A 20,016-nucleotide genomic window follows, 5' to 3' on the forward strand; every position below is an offset into this window, starting at 1 on the left:
CTAATAGGCACGTTAAAGTGCACTGTATTGTCTACAGACTTGTCGAATTAAGTTACAGCTTCCCCCAGGAAGTTGGTAATCAGAGGCCTAAACAATTAATCCATTTAACTGGGTTTAAGTCTAACGAAAAGCTGCGAAAAGTATTAAGTTTCCCAAAATTCAATATTTAAAGTTGTGATGTACATGATCATAAGTTATGTGAGATGAAGTTAAAGGTTAGGCGAGGTTTAAGAAAGTGGAACTCAAAAATTGAATTTGTAGCTCTCTGGGGTCTGGCGATAGGTATGAATGTAAAAAAAATAAAACTGCACGTTGCAATTCATGGGATATTTACAAAAGACTGAAATCAGGAGTGGCACACTGATTGCTGTTTTGCAATTTTCTGTGCAGGACAAACCCCCTGCAGTGTCCCAATGCAAATCCCTTTACAAAACACCCACACACACAGACACACAAACATATAGCACATGTAAGTGTTCCAAAGAGAGTATAATTACATAGTCCTGAAGGCAGCAATAAAAAAATGAAAACAGAGGATAGGGAACAGGCTCCGTCTGTCTGTTTGTCTGGTTGTCTCTAGGACCAGACAGTTGAAGAGAACGCAAATCAGCAGATGCCTTTGGCTTGTGACAGCAGTATAATGAGCCAGTCATACTCTGCTGCTGATGTTTCTCTGTGTGTGCATACCTGCACCTGTCTGTGCATACATATATATGTAATGAGTGAAGCATCCAAAGTTCACTCAGATATCAATCAAACTGATGCACACTAGGTTAATGGTTAGGCTGCAAAAATGATTTTTCTGACAGATATTGTAAATGTGACGTATTTTGTGTCCATCTTAGGCGTACATTCACAAAGTAAGTGAATAACATTTAATCCTTATTGTATTATGTCAATTGTGATTATCTTCATTCCTGAGGGCAACCAAATATTATAAATATTCAAAGATTCCTTTTCTTTAAGTTCAATAATTTCACCTGCTCCAAGAGCACCCAGGATACTACTGATGGCCTAAATACCACAACCACTGTGTCCACACAGATATTCTTATATTTGAATATTCATCACCACAAATCAAAACAAGTAATATTTTAGGTTATACAAAAACGCTAGGCAACTTTGTTTTAGTTACAAAAATATCCGGCCAGCAACAGCTTCCAATAATTCATATAGGCCTTGACACTAATTGCATGAACATATATTGTGATGCAAGCACAGATCAAACTAAGAGAGCCATGATACCTACCTATGAAATGGAAAAAGCTGAATTGCAATGACAGAAATGCAATGAATAAAGAATCGTAATGAGGAGGTCATTGCCAATATATGAATGCTTTACAATCCTTTATATAGGCTCTGACCAAACTTAAAACATTTTGTCTCTGACTCTCAAATGCATAAATCATGTAATAAGACCACAGGAATCACTTTGTTCACATGACTTCTCTGGGTAGTTATAGAAACCTAGAAAACAAATGACCTGTCTGTTGAGATGGATGTGGGGTTGTTCTCTGTTATTTGTAATGGGTAACGTGGTATAGGGGTTGTAACATTTCTAGATATAAATACTGTGTGAATATGTCCATGAGACAGAGTTGGGGTTTTTTTTGTTTATTTTTTTGGTGAGGTGGGGGGGCATGGAAGGGGGTGGAGATGGAAGGTAATGAAAGTGTGGGAGAAAGCATATTACTCCCTCTGTATAGGTTCTGAAGAAAGATGCATGTAATATCTAGAATGTTTATTTGAAAAACACTGAACATTGCATTGGAGAGAAAATGGTTTGTGTGGTCTATGTCATTTTATTAACCACACTGGGTTACTATTGCTAACAATGTTGCCATGGCAACATAGTGAGTATAATATTGTACAAAGGAAGCAGCACTTGGGCAGGAACACCCATACAGCTGAAAAGTTGTCTACACATAGAACCTAAAACAGGAAATTACCAACAACAGTGACATACTGCATACATAAAAAGCTGTTTGGTTAATAGGGCACCAAGTTAAAAAACTCCCAAGAGTTTACTTTTCCTTGAAAAGCAAGGGAAAAATTTTAATGACCTATCACAAATGCTCATTTGAGAATTGTACATAAAGGTCAGGGTATAATAATGTTGTAGTCACTGTTTCAGAGGAACCCTGCCTGCTGACACATGGCAAGTTATTTATAACTTCCAAGCAACCTGTGACAAACAGAAACAAACACTGACAATGAGAGCAAGAGAGACCAAAAGAGAATCCTGAAAACACTGAATGCAATACTTCTACAAAGGCTGTGAGGGCTTACCCGCAGAGGTCAGAGTCTCCTCTCCTCTGCCCCAAACTGAACTGGACATCTTTTCATTCTTTTGCATCTGATCGTGTCTATGTTGCTCCGACACTTCTCACTGACCTCCTGACTAAAGGTGCATTTGAGTGCCCAGTGTGTGGGAGAGATTGTGATTGTATCAGCCCAAGTGGGGCATGTTTGCTGCATGACTGCTCCTCACCCTGGGTCTACTGTTGTTCATGGACACAAAAACCAACCCCCCCCCCACACCCACCTCCAGTTAAAACAAGGGAGGTCACTGTCGTTATGTCTCCCTTTTTGCAAGCTTCCCTGCCTGCTTTCTAAAACTGAGTGAACAAATATTAATGCGGTATCCATGGTGTGGTGTTGTTGTTTTGTATGCATTCCTACTGTGCCTTCAAAGGACTTCAAGGGTCCTGCAAATGTATTGGTGGTCTTCTTTAATGAACTGATGGTTAATAATACAATTAGTACATTCATCCATCGATAAAGACCTTTCACAATGTAATTTATGTCCAATGAAAAGCCACAAACATTTTACCCACATTGCAGGCTAACAGCTGCCCACTGAACAGTGCAGATATCCCAATCAGATGTAAACTTAAAAATAGTCTTGTCAAAATTTACAGAGTAATGCCCTGAAATTGTTTGGTGAAGATTAGTTAACCAAGAACTTAAAGATTCAGTGTGTGGGATTTAGGGCAGTGATCATCAACTGCCAGTCCATGGGCCACATCTCACCAGCCAAAGTTTCCCATCTATGCATATACATATATAAAGATTACGTTCCAAAAATAACCCGCGATAAGTGAAATCCGCGAAGTAGATATATCTTCATTTTTACTATTATTTTACAATGCAATATTGTACTATAGAATGAAACAAAACGCCAAAACTTGTTTTCACGCCTAAAATGCGTTTAATAAATGCAAATATTAACGTTTTTTTTTAACAAAAACTATGATACAAAACAGGAAATATTGTCACTCGCGTATTTCACAGTCCATCCAGCTGTGCCTCTTCGTCCTGACTCCGCTGCGCTGTAGCGTCTTTTTCTACTGAAGGCTGCGCAGGAGTCTTTGCCCGAGAGAAGAACATAGTTATGGGTAGTTGTCGGCACTCTTTCTTTTTCTGAGCAAGAAGGTTTTTATAAACGGACATGTCACCTTCAAAGCGCTGTAAAAAAAAAAACACTGTAAAAAAAATCCGCGAAGCAGCGAAGCCGCGATAAGTGAAGCGCGATATAGCGAGGGATTACTGTAATACATACTATAATAACAAACCCTAATATGACTTTTAAGTAATACCACTCACCCCTAGAATGAGTGCCTGTGGGACAACAAAACAAAGAAGACAGTCACATGTGCACATGATCAAAGACAAAATGTCACACACCAACAACCGTACAAAGCTGTGCGTAGAAAACAAAGGGGGAAGGGAGATTAAACAACACAACTCCAAGGCAAAGACTATAATTTGGAGAGGACTAGGGACAAATTTACAAATGTGTTTTATAGAAACAGATATTTAAAGTCAGTAGATCTGAGTCACAGATGCTAATAGCACACAATACAATTGAGCCCTCAGGAGGCAAGAGAGAGAGAGGGTAGGTAGTGTCTTTGTTGATATGGGTTGAGAAAAAAACAACAGAAGGCCAAAAATAATACAATCAACCCCCAAACTACCACGTACATTTAAATCACCCCACAATATCAATGGTGCGGTTCATGTTGGACTGGATGCCATTTCCTTTTACTTTAGTGCCAGAAAGCCACAGCCATTTGTACGTTTCCTGCTAGTGTAAATTCTACTTGGTCCACTGCCAGTACCGTCACCCACCCCGATGCCACAACACCTCCCTACAAACTTTAGCTTTTGCAAGCTGTTTTGTTTCATGACTGCACGCTTCACAGACCTGAGCTTACTTCACACTTCTAACAGTCATTTCAATACAGATGAAAAAAAAATGTTTGTGGATATTATGCTTTCAGCTATTTAAATAACGGTTGTATCCGGTAGTCTAGCATCTTAGAAGTGATGAGGCTGTCACATAGCACATTTAAACTCATCCACCAACACACATCGTCTGCTTACAAGCAGAGTGGAGCGTCCATCAGTGCACTTTACACTAACATCCCTCACACACAAACACAAGTTCACCTACAGTATACAAATGTCAAACTTTCACCTCCATGTTACCATGAGAAATGGAGCCACCCACACACAAATTCTGACTACCTCCCTCACATCTTCTCACAGTCAGTCCAATGTATAGGCATAGAGACTTGGCTGATATGCATGCATCACTGACTGCTCCTATTGATGACTGCAGCCTTCTAAATCAGAACAGAAACAGAGGCAGGGTGAGGTTTCAAAGACCACCATAAGAATAACTGTAAGTAATGAAAATTGCTTAAAAAAAAAAAAAGGAGGTTTAAAAAAAGGAGGTGGAGCACGGAAAGGTTCTCTGTCTCTGTCCACTTCTGTGTGTACTGCCACAATATGAACTCAGGCAGAAGCCGAATGCCATGAATCACAGATGTACAAAATCACCAGATGTACAAAATCGTTTCTACAGCATTAATTCCATTTCTGAGTTTCTTTTTTACACACGTGTTGCTGAACCTTTGCAGTGTGTTTTCTTCGATGTGTATAGGGAAAAATCCAAACAGGACACTTGAAAACTCAAAATGGATACTAATAACTAGTGTCACAAGAAATGTATTTCCTTTCATAAAGTTTTGGTAGCTTTAGAGTTATGCTAATCACAAAGTAGCTTTAGTTAGTTTAGCTATCGACTCTTATGGCTTGATTTCACCAGGCATGGCCATGTTGCGTCCTGGCTATAACACGGTTTTGTTTAATCCTCTGCGCAGCTTCATACCCCAACAAGAGCATTTCATAAGAAGAGTGTTTTGTCTTGTGGATTTCGTTGATTTGGTCATTTTTCCTTGATGTTCATGCTTCTACCATGGGTAAGCAGGCTGCATAATTAATATGTGGTGTATGTGACCATGCCCATATCTCCAGTCCTCATTGCCCATTATACCCAACATCACTTCCCTAAGCAGATTTTGCCAATAGACAATTAATTAAGTGGTACGGGAATATGTGCACAAAATTTTTAGGGCAGTTTCAAGGAGAAAAAAGTAGAGACAAAGCCACAGCGTTCTGTTGAAGACAGTCTCCACTATCACTAAGTTTGACTTGGGATTCCATATTTATTCCAACATTATTGCAATAGCCTGTGGTCTGATATAGTTCCAACTCCTTGTTGCTGGAATATAGGTACTAAGGCCCCTGCTATACCTCAGCTCACATAGTGATTATAATGTGAACTAATGAATGGCTAAGATTAGTTTCCTACACTCCTTGCCAAGACACAGCAGGGTGTGCATGTGTGTCCAGCAGCTAAATTTCTTCCATAGCCATGAATGTCTTAATGTCCTGCTCCAGTCCTAGTAACAGGCATAGACTGGTGTCCTACACACACTGTTGTGCGAGCAGCACGTAGGCCTGTGCTGTTTACGGTCATGGTTTTGAGATACACCGAGCAGTCTGAGATTAGCTGTAATCTGTCAGGGGAGACTGGGGAGAGTCACAGAGGAGGACTGACACTATAATCCTGACTAAGCCCCCCATACACAACACAGGTGCCACACACAGTCAAGAGCATTCATATCTGTAAGGATCAGTCTACAGGTCTGTCTATCCAGCTCTATGCTTACGAGTAAACTCCTGTTGTTAACAAGCAGAGAGTGCAGAGGGTGCACTGGAGCATACATACTGAGAAACTCCATTCATGACACTGCCCTCTGTCACAGACTAGATAGCAGAATAGATAATAGACTGAGAAAGATTGACAGAAAAAGAGCATCACCCCATGAGCTTATCAATTTGCCACTAAGAGATCACAGTGACCACAATGTGCAATTGTGGTAGAGGTGAGTAATCATTGTAACTACCTGTCTTTGCAAAAACATCATTATCATCAATCACATCAGTCAGTCAGCCACAACATAAACGCAAAATCCTTCCATATGCTGCTCTAGCAGTCTTTAACAAGCACAATGATAGAATCCAAGCTATAGTTGGAAAATAAATCTTTAACCTTCTCAATCAAAAATGCCAAACACTCCTTCATTCCAGTTTTCTCAAATGTCAGGATGTGCTGCTTTTCTTTATTATATACAATAGTGACCTTGTGATGGACATTTTTAACTATTTGTTGACATTTGTTTGTAGAGTATGAGTCATACTCTAGGCTGAGGTTGCTACACTAGAATAGGGGTCCCACAGATCTGGGGCTCAAGACTAACAGCATCCAGCCATCTCATGGATGTTAGAAAATGTGTCTGGGACGAATAGAGATCTTCCTGGGATGGCTCCATGACAAAGGAGATTTTTGTGTGTTTGTATGTATGTAAGCATGTGTTTATGTGTAACTCACGTAGCAAATTATTAACTGAACTGAGTGCTGACTACAACGATGCACTAATGTTGTTCCTATAGTGACTGTCACTGGCTTCTTACTCAATGTGAGACCTATGAAAAATATAACACTTAAAATCCGAAAGAATGGCGTAAACTCTGTATTGATAGCGGATGCATCATATTTCCATAAATGTGTTTTAAAATCGACGGGAGAAAAGCTAGAGAGCTGGCAGCCAGTAGTAGCTGGTGGGCAGCAGATTCCTGCGTTGTGTTTGGCTAACGGAGCCACAGAGCCAACAGAGTTAACAGGTTAACCGCCGACGAAGTTAATCGTTTAAAGTTACCAGAGCTGATAAAACTAAAAGAGGTCACAGCTAACATAGCTAAACACACAGTAGGACTGTGATTCTCTTTTCAGAGGAACATGAAGTGTTAAACTGTGAACTACAGTTAAATGTGGTTAAAACTGTTATTTTGGCAGTTCAGACAGGTAGTGAAAAAGGTTAGTGTGGATCCTACCTTTAACTCTCCCAACAGAGACTACCACCATGGCTTCTATTTTATCTGATTCAGCTTTTGAAAAACTGAAAGCTGAAACAATGTCCTGATTACTCAGGATAATACAGTCACTCAGTGTTACGCATCTCCAGTACGGAATGCTTCAAACCGGTTCATGAGGCGGCAATGATAAAACCCTGCAATATATTCTAACATTATCCAGGCCTCTAAAGCACCCAGGCCTCCAAAGATTGGAGAGTGGGCTGTGTGTATGTACATGTGTAAACATATTTACTAGACCACTGGTACCTCCTTGCACAATGGATGGAAAGGAGGGAGAAGAGAGATATGGGTAAATAATAATGGGGACAAATAAGGAAGCATCCTGTAAGCTATTTTTGCACAACTTCCTGCCACAGCCCTCAGAATTTGAGAAATAATATAACAGGGTGGAAACACTGTATGCGTGTAAATGTGTGTGTGTGTGTGTGTATGTGTGTGTGTGTGTGTGTGTGTGTGTGTGTGTGTGTGTGTGTGTGTGTGTGTGCATGCAGGCACACATTCTTAACTAGAAAACGTAGAAAGGAGAAGTAAGATTTAACAGTTGCCAAAATGAGCATGTGAACAAAAAGTGAACATCCAGGTCAGAGTAGCTTGAACACAAAATTCATATCTCCACTGAAGACAGATGAAAGAAATGCAGAGGTAGCAGTTCACTTAAAACTGGGTGTTTTTTTTTTATTGTTTTTTTGTTTTTTTGGAGTAATGTGGGCTCTCTGTCTGGTTCTCGTCAAACATGTGCTGCTGCATTCTGTATGCGCTGTAACTGACCAATAGCTTTCTTAGACACACCAGACAGAAGAGCATTACAGTAGTCCAGCCTGCTGGAGATAACAACATGTATCATCTGTTCCGTATCTGCTTGGGATAGAAACAATATGACAATGGCAACATTCCTTAAATGACAGGCCACTTTAGTCATGTTTCTAATGTGATGTTAAAAATTTCAATGATAATCAGGAATCAATGGTAACACCAAGGTTTTTGACCTGTTCCTTGGTGTTTAGTGTAAGCAGATTAAGGTGTTTCTCTCTCTGAGCTTTTATAACAACAATGATCTCAGTTCTGTCTTGGTTTAGCTGTAAGAAGTTCTAAGTCATCCACAAGCTGATGTCTGAGATGCATGTAATTAAGATGTTGATAGAACTTTAATACTTTGAGCCTACCGACATATACAGCTGAGTATCATCTGCATAATTATGGAAATTAATGTTATGATTTCAAATAATATTACCAAGTGGTGACATATAAAGACTGAAAAGAACTGGGCCTAAGAAAGAGCCCTGTGGGATACCACATGTCAGGTTTACTTTATTGAGGATAGGTCATTCATGGCCTGATAGAACCATCAACCAGTTAGATAACACCTAAACCATTTTGGAACTGTGTCAGAGAGACCAACCCAGTGTTCAAGTCTGTCTAGCAGAATGTTATGATCTACAGTATCAAATGGAGCACTGAGCTCTAACAGGACCAGCACAGACAGCTTAATGGCAATTTAACTTGACCTCTTCAGTAAACTTGCTTCTTTCTTTCTTCTTTCTTCTTTCTTTTCCTCATATTTCCTCATATTGCGTTTGTTTCATAAATATGAAACAAACGCAATATGTCCTGTGCTTATGGTAGTTGCTGTACACTGAGGAAAACGGAACGTGTTCCACTTATCTTTGTGACAGTGACGTCAATAATAATAATACCACTTGGAAACACTGGGGGGGTGAGAAGTTGTCTGTTTCCACTTCAAGTAAAATGCACAAGAATGAACAGAACAATTGAAACACTGCTGTCTGGACTAGCCGGTTTATTCATTTGAACTGAACAAACTTTAAACCTTGTGAAGGCCTTCAGCAAACATCTAGGCAGTAGAAACTGACTGCTGTATTATACATATTCAATACCTCTGGGCAACTTATGCACAGAGGCATTTGTTTAAAGTTCTTCTCTGAGTAAAGAGAAATAAACATGACAGAATGATATGCAAAGACACAGAATGCTCCATTTCCTCCATAGCCTTTGTGTATCAAACTACACAACACATGCATAACAACATAAGGCCTCTAAGCAAACACAGACCAAAACACATGATGTTACGCACAACAAGCAATTAATCCAAAAACTGTCAGCTGCACCATCCAATGCCACGACTTAAAATCACCCTTTGCACAGCTTCCTAAAAAAAAAATATCTGATATCAGAAAAAAAGGGGTCGGGAAAAAAACACAAGATTTAACACACAGAATGCTGTCAAAGTGGTCTGGATTAATTAGACAGCAACAGAAACTCTGCCCTCTGTGAATTTGTTCATGGTGGCAGAAAACAGAAAAGCAACATCTTTTACCAACTGCATGGCTGCTCGTTTAGACAAATAGAATTAGTTAGTCAAGGAAGCAACTGCTTACAAAGAGTACATAGTTACTAAGAGTGGGCAATATGAATTAAGTCTTTCTATCACAAAATGTAGAATTTTATTAAGGCTGAAACTAATGAATATTTTCATTATTGATTCATTTACCAATGATTTGTTTTTCATTAATCGATACTAGTCTATTAAATGTGAAGAATTAGTGAAAAAAATGTCCATCACTACTTCTCAGAGACTTGGGTGACATCCTCAAATGTCTTGTTTGTTCAAACCAACAGTCCAAAACCCAAAGTTATTCTGTTTGTGCTCGTATAAAGCAAAGAAAAGCAACAAATCCTCTTGTTTGAGAGGCTGGAACTAGAGAATTTTTGACATTTCTTCACGATTTTTTGCTATACAAATCATTTTCCCATTATTTATATTGAGTCTGAATTAGTCAAGAAATAGATTAAAAGACAACCGCCACAGCCTTAAATTGTACATCGCCATAGACATGCCTATTGTAGCATAGTACATTTTGTGGACCTTCCTTTAAAAAATTGTTCATAGATAAAAATCCACATGGCAATGTCTGCTTTTTAGCAGGAATAAATACCTGACATTGCTTATTGTGTACAGGGGTTCTTGGTCTCAGTAATGCTCTTATTCACAGTTGCCATAACCCATTAGCTCCATAGCACTAGTCCAATGTAAGAAATGGGGGACAAAATTCAGTCCTCATAAACATGTGTTCCAACATTCTGCACGGCAGCAGTCAGACTAAGTCAATTAAAGTGGGTATTTTGTTCCTGTCTTGTTACAATGAAATTCCCTGTTTGTGTTTGGTGTGGTGGATGGATAATGACCGGAAGTTTGGAGACTTAGTTGCCTGACACAACACATTACGGCCACCACTATTACATGGACCAACTGACTATTCATCTGTGAGGTGTCTCAAAACTACACAGTCATCAGGTACTCGATGTATTGTAATCAGAAGACACAGGCTCACAGAGTCAACTGTGAAGACAGAGATTTAAAAAAAAAAAAAAAAAAAAACCCACACACCTGAATCAAACCAACCATTTAGGTAAAGGTGAGATTCCATTCTAAGTATGGCATTTCAGTGGTGTAGTGACTCTGCATTCCTCTGTGCGCCTGCCTCAACAAATTGGTCACTGGCACTTTTATTACACAACTCAGCTCCCACATCTAGTCAGAACAGGCTTCAGCAAACCAAACACAGTCTTCAGCTAAGCCAACAGCTGTTCCTTTTTGAAGTGTAAAGTACAGTAAGGACAGAGACAGAGCAAGCAGAGAACATAATGCATGTTAATCATCATGCACATCCATGGCAGATTATTCCAACAAGCATCTTTACCTAAAAGTTATATCACTATATATAAATATATATAGTGACACCCCCCCATGTCCATGTTACCGGACTTGGCATCATACAGAGGACAGTGGTATTAGTGGATGTTCTACAAGCATATGCATAGCCCCCTTCCTGCATGTTATCACAGCCACAGTAAAGTACATTATTTTTAATATGCTAAAACATTTATCACTGTAATGATACTACTGCAAAATTCCAAGTCATGACAGAATCTTGGACTAGCCTGAGTGAATTGCTGTCAGAAATCAATTCCTAAGCATCTAAGAAAACAAATCCACATTGGAGCGTGATGGCAGAATTGCTCCCTGTGTGCATGAAAACTTCCCTCATGTCGCACATCTGTCAGCTATGTCACACCAACTGTTTTAGTTTTGACAACTCAACAACACCTTCAACACTACCAGCTTTTAACTGTGTTTTAGAGTCAACTCAGTAAATCAGGCTTTCCCTACCCATCACACCACCTGTGACTTGTTATTATTGCTGATAGCACCCTCACTCATGCGCTTTTTCTACCTTCCTTAATCTCCTTATCTAATCATAAAAAGAAAAGGGCAAAAAGAAACCCACTGTGCACCAAAGCAAATTTTTAACTACTCTACTTGACTTGGACTCCTTGAATCAGACTCTGTGACTTAAGTGTCGTGACCTGACTGGCGTAATTTGTGGCGTTATCTTAAATGAAGCATTTGCTGAGGTGGTTCCCCCAGGAAGTAGGTGCACTGCTGCACAAAGACACATGCAGGCACAAGATTTTATGCTTCAAGGAAGGTGCACTGATCTTTGCAATTAATCAGACCTTCAATAATGAACAGCAACATGTCAAACGGTGTTCAACGCTTAAACCGTGCTGACCGGCAAAGACTGCATACAAGAGAAAGGGAGGGAAACAACTGCCAAATAATTTAGTGCTTTCGGTCGTTCTTGTTGTTGACTGGTAGTGCTTGAGTGTATTTGGTCTCCCTATGAAGATGCAGCACAACTGCATCATATTAATTAAGGGGTGGGGAATATACAGCAATATGTTCTATATCAACTAAACACTAAAACTAAGACTCTTTGTGTACCTGCTACAATCCAATAGCAAAAGTATTATTTATGTAAATTCCTTATATTTCCTTACTGAAAATCCACATTCACAACATCATAATCATTAATGGCATGAAAAGTTCAAATGAAATTACTTCCATTATCTTTTAATGGGTAGGTTTGGGTACATGGGTACATGACTGAGCAGTAAGACACACACGCACACACACGGATATGGAGCAGCCAGCCAATGGGGAAAAAATAGCCAGCTAGGGTGGTCTGGGGTCATGCACAGTGTTTAACATCACAGCATTAAACAGCATTAAAATCCTTTTACCAGGGACTACTTTGTGTGCAAATCCTCTTGTTTAAACTCTACAACTCAGCATAATTTCCAACTGTATGAGTATTTAGCAAGTGAGAAAAATATGCTCTTAGACACTTGGTCGAGGGTTTGGTACCAACTACAACAGATTGGTCTTCTTCCAGTTCCAGGAAAAAGTGTAATGTGCATTTGCATATTTGTTCTGATGCTTGAAGCTACATGTTAAATGCTGTATGAGGATAATTGTTATTTTTCCAATTACTAGAATTACCTATAATGTTTAATGAGAGAGCAATTTTATGTAATGCAAGCCATCCTCCTACACAGCTTCACATCTCTGAAAGGAAAGTTCTATAATTCTGGCTCAAAATCCAACATATGGCATTATCAAATTGATTCAAAAGACTGCATAAAATGCCAATAACTAGTAAATAACCAGTCAAGCTCTGAGAGAAATGCAAAGATTTACCAGAAGCCCCAGAAGAGCATGCTCAGCTTAGACAAATCATTCCAAATACTCTCCTTGATAACTAATATTCCTCATCAAGGCCTGGAAAAAGTCTACTTGATGGAACTTAGCAAACCTTCCTACCAAAAACAGACAACATGCCAAACTCAACAAGGTGTCCCAGAGCAAGAATCTGTGATCTACAGTTCACCTTGTATCCCAAACAACTGTCCAAGGCAGTGATCCCTGGCTAATCCACACTGTGGCTGCCTGCTGGGTTGAGCCAGCCTGTTTATGTCAACAGTATTCATGGATGTTGATCCTTTCTGTCTCTCTGGGCCTGAAGAACACAGATAGTGCTTCAGAGAGAACAGCTAATGACCTGCCTTTCAAAGAAAATACATGGATCATTCTCAGCTACTGAGGTACCTGTGCTTAAATCATATTAAGCATTGTGTGAAACATAACTACAGGTTATATATGCCAAAAAAAAAAAGTCAGTGTGTGAACTGAAACACACACACACACACACAGTCTGACAGGGGTTGAAGTTGAGGTTAGCCAATATTTGATGCACTGAATGGTGATGGGGCAGAATATAAATGGACAAAATTGTCCATCTGTCATAAATTGTGCATGCAGCAAACAGCCATAGTATAGAATGCCAAGCCTAGTTGAAGTGGCAGTTCAGTGGCACTATTCCAACAACAAACTATATCAGATTTATCCAAAAACTGTAACTGTTAAGATGATAAATTAAACGGAATAACCCACCCACACTCTGTCACATCATTTTATTATCACTGGTATGTCTGAGGAGCATGATGAAGTCAGATAATTTAATGCCACAGACAAAATAGTTGAGAAGACATCACACTGTGGATCATGCATGCCACACATAATTCTACACTCCTTTACTCCTTGCTGAACTGTGGCGTAAAAATCTGCCAGAATGGGTTCAAATTTCAGAGTTACTGGTGTTCTGAAGGACATAGCTCACTGTAAGGTGGGCAGCCTTGCTGCACATGCACTCAGCCGCAAACACAGACTGGTGCATGCAATGTTATTGCAGGACATTGCACAATTGGTTTCTGTCTGTGACTGATGTTTACTCATAGCCCTACCTAAACTTGTGCCTACATTAACACTCCTGTAATATTACACCATTTATCACAATGCTTTATTTTCATCTAATTGTCTGTCCCTGTATTCCAAGGCTGAAAAAGCATTCAAGCATACACTTACAGTACAGTATGGACAGCTTTTCACCACTCCACTGAGTCTGTGTCTGCATGCCAGTGTAGACTAACTGTCCTAATGCAACAGGTCTTGTCATCAAAACCATACCTTTAACAAAGATAAACTACAACCCTCTATCACTACCGTTTAGCATAAATGCTATTGGGCTTATGGCCAGGGTGGTACTATTTACATTAAAATGTTCCCTACAAAAAGCCAGAACAAACTGTTCTTTGTGTAACTGAAAGTTGTAAAAAATGGATTATGAACATCCCTGAGAGCAGGATATAAAACATCTTATAGTTTCAGTCGGAGAGCTTCTTTGTGGGACTAATAAAGGGCCTGAAAACTCTCTGAAAGTAACTGTGCATGAGTGTTTGTGTATGGAGGAATTGTGTACTCGGTGACCAGATGTGTCTGCTGTGCATCCTCTATGGTTACCATTTGTCCGTGTGTGGAATATCAGTTTTCACCTGTTGCTAGACGTGGCCAAGAGGTTAAGTTACGCAACAGTTTGCACTGGCTGATGAAAAGCATCTACTGATGACTCTGGGCTGCTCCCATCAAGACACCACACTGAATCACACATGCTGACACAGTCTGGTAAACACCACATGATGTCATGGTGATGAAGTCACCTTGAGAAAATCCATTGCGCCAATGCCACACCTTAGCACAGAAAGTTAGCTCCCTCATCTGACACAAATCTATTACCATGTTTTCATTTTATACAGCATGTGAAAATACATGCAGTCCTCACTGTAAAAAATGAATCATTACTTTGTATATGTGTTTGTGCAAATGGGTAAGTCTCTATACAGTAGTTTGTCAAATGTTGTTCAGTAATCATAACACCTCCGTCATTGTTTGACGTGTTGTAGTTTCTCAGCACTGCATAACTTCAGGTGTATTGCACAGTGCCTTCAAAGTCTTCAAATATGGAGGAACAGCTACTTCCTCATATGCTGACACTTACTTTGACAAGAATCATGATTTCTTCAGGGTAACCATGTAAGCTCTGTGACAGCTGGTGCACAGCTTTAGGGGGGTCAAAGTAATTACAGGTATGGTGGCAGTTTGGTGCCCTGCAGCTTCATTTGAAACATGAGAGGAAGACAACGTGACCATCAGTGGAGTTTGGGGCAACACTTTGCAGCCCACCGAAGTTCATATGCACAAAACAGTTCAACAAGTTAACCCTGTAGGATACTCACAAATTTCTTCTTCCCATCTCCATCCTCATAGTTCTTCTTTGATTTCTTGTCCTTCTTGGGACCAGCAGCTGAGGCAGAATTCTCCGTGTGGGGATCCATGTTTATAGATTAATCCGTCTCCTTGAATTAGGTGTCAAAATAAAGCCGTGTGGCGGTTATCTCCCCGCACTCAAACGTAAAAAACAAAGCAAGTGTTTCCTCCGACGATGTTTCTTAACTTCCGAAAAAGCCAACTGTTGATTCTCTTGGCCTACGCTAGTCCCCCGGCTAACTAGCCACAATTAGCACAACGTTGCTATTGATTTGGTGGAACGCCAGCTATACCGAACGAACCCCTCGCTAAGCCGCCTGTCTGTATCACTGAAGGAGGGAAATTCAAAGCATAACCCCAAGTCCTCCTGGCGAAACGGACGAAAGCAACCTGTTGCGTTCACAACAAACAAATGAGTGCTTTATTCCACCAGTATCCAAGTGTAAGACACTCCGAAGCTTTAACAATGTTGAATTTTAAGTCCCAAAAGTATAAGGTACTATCCGTGCTAACGTTAGCTTTAGCTGGACTAGCTTGCCTAGCCACAGTTGGTAAAGTCTCCGTGGGGATAAAAAAAACTCTTCCCACTTCCTCGAGTTGTTTCGGTGACTGCTACGGATGACTTGTCTCGGCGACGATTCCTAAATTAGTTTCCATGACTGGTACAACTCTCTAGTTAACTTTTTAACCCCTGAATGACAGCGGGGAAGCGTCTGTGTCCTCAGCTCTAACGGAGTCTTCCTGTTCTTCTGTCAGTCCGGTCAGAGCTGGTTGGGGCGGAGCCTGCGCGCTGCAACGACACCTGAGAGGATTTAACCGATACTTTTGACATGAATGCACACATCTGTGTGCCCACGGATCATCACAGCTCCATGGAAGAGTTACAGGGTCCGACGGTAAAATGAGGACCGGTCTAAATGCGACTAATGCGCTACAACTTCCACTGCAGTGTTTCCATGAGATCCCTGTTTATGACCTGGGTTCAGAGCTGCAGGTAATGGCACAACAATGTATTCTGTCATAATTGTGTCATAAGCTAGAAACAAAAATCCACTATGAAGAGAAGAAAAGACTCAGAACACAGAGCCGGTAAAATTCAAATGGAAAATGAGCAGTGTAGTAGAATAACCCACCAGCAGCAGGCAGCATAGGCCAGTAAACCATTAGTACAGACAACAAGCCTGCTGGTTATCAAGTTAACTCTAACCTCTAGTACCCTACCCCTGTATACTGAAGTGGAACGAATTGCTCATACGGGAAATGGCCAAGAAATTAGTTGAAGGCAGACAGGGTTTTCAGGGGCAATTTCAAGAATATTCTATTTTCCCCTTTTATTTTATTCATTACATGTGGCATAAAAGCCATCAGGCCATGAGAGAGATTGCCTGTGATTAAAGACTAAAGTAATGTGATCTCTGCCAAAGTCCTTGCCACTGTACCTTACCTCTCTGTGACACACGTTTCTCCTTGACTCTTAAGGTTAGATGTAAGATTGGCCAGAAAACCCACAGTCAGACATCCAAGGTTGCACACCTCCGAGATATTACGCAGGCAATTCATCTTATCTCACATATCTGGAAAGGAATTTGGCTGCTGGAGCTAAGTGAGAGCTTCATTGTGCAAGTCTTACAATGATTATTGATCAAATGTAGGGTTGCAAAACTCTGCAAATATTCAAGGTGGAAACTTTCCATGGGAATTATAAGAAATTTATTGGACAGAATGGGAATAAATTGGAACAATAGGAGTTATTTGCTCAGCCTGTATTTACTTGTCATATGCAGATACAAACAAACCTTTTACCATATCATAAGCAGACATAATTGAAAACCCTTCTGTGTACATACATATAAAAAAATCAACAATTTGGTTGAATTAAATTAGCTTTCTCATTTAATAAGAAAGACTGAAAATTAATTAAATCTCCTCAATCAGCATGTTCAATCAAGCTACATCACAAATGGTAACAGCTAGTTAGCAAAAACTAGCCGAGAGATGTTATGATGTTATAAACCATAAACTGTTTACTTTGCTTTAGGCTATAACCTGCTGGTTAACTGAAATAACATAAAAAAAAATGACATTTTTACTAAAGTAATATAATCAAGTTTTGATTGAATGCATGCAGTCCTCTTTCTCAGACTGGGCAGTTGGCAGTAGTATGGGCTGCACATGATGGGAGAATGCACTGTGCATGCAGAGGGTTGTCATTTTTCTGAATTCCTATTTGGATGCTGAAGAGTTATCTGTTCGTGTTGACAATGCGGGGCTTGCAATTCAATTAAATGGGCAAACTTTTAATCAAAACATGCTGTAAGACCCACCATTGCTTTTTTATGTGTATCCCCCCACCCCAAATAAGTTCACTATTAAAAGGTACAAATTTTATCTTGAAATTGTGCCCAAAATTCCTGAGCTGGAAATGCACTGACTCTTTGCAACCCTTATCACTAGTAACTTTCCTTTCAATCATACTGTGCAGACAAATAATCAGCCTTCGTGCGCCACCAAGTGGTGGCAGGCGCTGCAGTGTCATCGGAATAAGTACAGTATGTCAAGCAAAGCACTATCTAAAGCAATATTAATATAGCCAACTTTATATTGTTCTCCAAAGTGACTTCTTTGTATTCACAAACGCAATTGCCGCTGGGTGGCATTTGGGGGGAAATAATGTTAAAATATACAAGGCAATTGCAGCAAATACTTGAATCAAGGCGGCGAATTGCTCATTCTTCTGGATATGCTGACTAAATATTTCTTAGCGGATTGTCTTCCAATACCAGCATGTTGTCGGTCATTTTAAGTCCAACACTCCAGGCAGATGTGGCCTTTTTCCCCCCTTTTCAATGTCTCATTTCAGCGCTTCTCAGATCCAGACAATAATTTTGATTACGCACTGCAGACAACAATAATCACTGTGTTTAGCTCATCAGTGGAATTTCACTACAGCATGTCCGCCACTTGAAGCGCAGTGTTTCTCTCACTTCTCAGACATGCACAAATGCGCACACACCCGATCACACACACAGGAACGGGATTACAGCGATAGGCTCATCTGTCTGTCTCGGTATGTGAGAGATGTTTTCCAACAACAAGATTGGAGAGGATTTGCGCATCACCGGTGGCACTGAAACCGACAGCTTGGTTTATCGCACAAGTCTCGTCATAAACTTTAGCCTCAAGTCTTTATTTTCCTCGATATTGGCGCTATAAATTGTCGGGGAAAGGTTAATTAAAAGTGAAAGTGCACGATATTGGCTGCCCTATGGTACTCGTAAAAGCTACTCCACGCACATATGAAATGATTAACAGTTACTCATTCACATCAGCAGCTGCAGCATCATCTTCAGCGTCGCCATTTCCAAGCAGGTAAATAGAGGAAAAGACTTCAAAGTGCATTTGAATATCTTTATGTATATAGAGGCCTACCGTATGTCATTTAATCACCATTTTACAGTGGACAAAGGGGTGGAAATTGCGTGTTGATTGAATCATTTCACAAGACAAGACAGTTAAGTTACAGATATACAAAATATTTATATACAAACTACTGTAGACTATATTGGCATAAGTCATGTTTCCATGAATAACAATTAAAAAAACTCATCTAATCAGGGCCCAGAGTGAAACACTGTGAATTTGAAGCCAAACCGGAGGTTCACATTTGTAAGCAACTATTAATACAAGCTTGCGAATATACTGTAAAGGAACAAACCATCTTTCCAAAGTGCAGTGCGGGGGGCGGGCACAAGGGGGGTTGCAGGGGATGATGGATTGTTTCATTCCATTCCATTCATTAATTACCAGAAAATGTATGACAGGACTTATACTGTTGCCCTCCATGGACGGAAGTGCTGTCTGTTTTGGGATGGGGCGATGGGCCCTGAAGTGAGAAATGTGAGCAAGATTTGGCATAATCGAGGCCCTGACTAATCGTTAGGTTAGGTTTTGTTGGGGATATTTAGGCTCTCCGTGTCCAAGACAACTTAAAAAGGCAACAACTTCATGTGTCCAGTGCGTGCAGCGCAGTTCAGGGGTGACCGGCTAGTTGACCAGTTAAACCCCCACAGGAGTCTCAGCCAGAGTCCCAGAGATATGTCCTTGTGTTGTAGCCTACTTGTAGGAGGTCCGTGCCTCTCTCAGTGACCTATCATATGGCATGGAGGCGAAGAAAGAGTTCCGGAGCTGGCAGTTGATGAAGAACACAATGAGCAGCACCAACAGGAAGAGCAGTAGGCACATGACTATGTAGGTGATCAGGTCCGGTTTGTGGAGCTCGCCCTCCCGGAGCCCTCCTCCCCCTCGCCCCGTGGTGGGTCTCAGAAGAGCGGCCACGCTCACCGAGCCGCCGTGGGAGGCGTTCAGGGAGGAGGGGCCGTGCGTGGAGGACTGGGCCATGAGCACCAGGTCGAAGTCTGGGCTGTCGGTGGAGTTGAGGAGAATCTGCCTCAGCATGGCGCCCCGCACTCTCACCGGCTGCGTCGATCGGCTGGAGGTGGGAAAGACACGGAAAAAGGTTACGCAGCGTACTGACCCCGTCTTTGCTCAGCCTGGGTGTCCTGTCACGATGAACTAACACCGATTTAGAAAGATATGAAGAAGAAGAATCAGGAGCGGTTAATGTGTGTCAAATATAGGAACAACCTTTAAGAACAGGATTATTAAATATCCAGTCATCCCAAAATATCTTAATGCTTGACAAGGTC

General features: G+C 40.6%; 1 protein-coding gene across 2 annotated transcripts in view; it reads right to left on the reverse strand.

Moving 5' to 3' along the window:
- Positions 1–16,046, reverse strand: part of LOC121611198 (protein diaphanous homolog 1) — a 91,990-nt gene extending 75,944 nt beyond the window's left edge. For both annotated transcript variants that reach the window (XM_041943627.1, XM_041943626.1), the window contains exon 1: positions 15,280–16,046. In XM_041943627.1, coding sequence (XP_041799561.1) covers positions 15,280–15,378 — 99 coding nt within the window. In that variant the 5' untranslated portion in view covers positions 15,379–16,046. The remainder of the gene's footprint in view (positions 1–15,279) is intronic.
- Between the last annotated feature and the right edge of the window lie 3,970 nt (positions 16,047–20,016).

This window comes from Chelmon rostratus, chromosome 9 (assembly GCF_017976325.1).
Source record: "Chelmon rostratus isolate fCheRos1 chromosome 9, fCheRos1.pri, whole genome shotgun sequence".
NCBI lineage: Eukaryota > Metazoa > Chordata > Actinopteri > Chaetodontiformes > Chaetodontidae > Chelmon > Chelmon rostratus.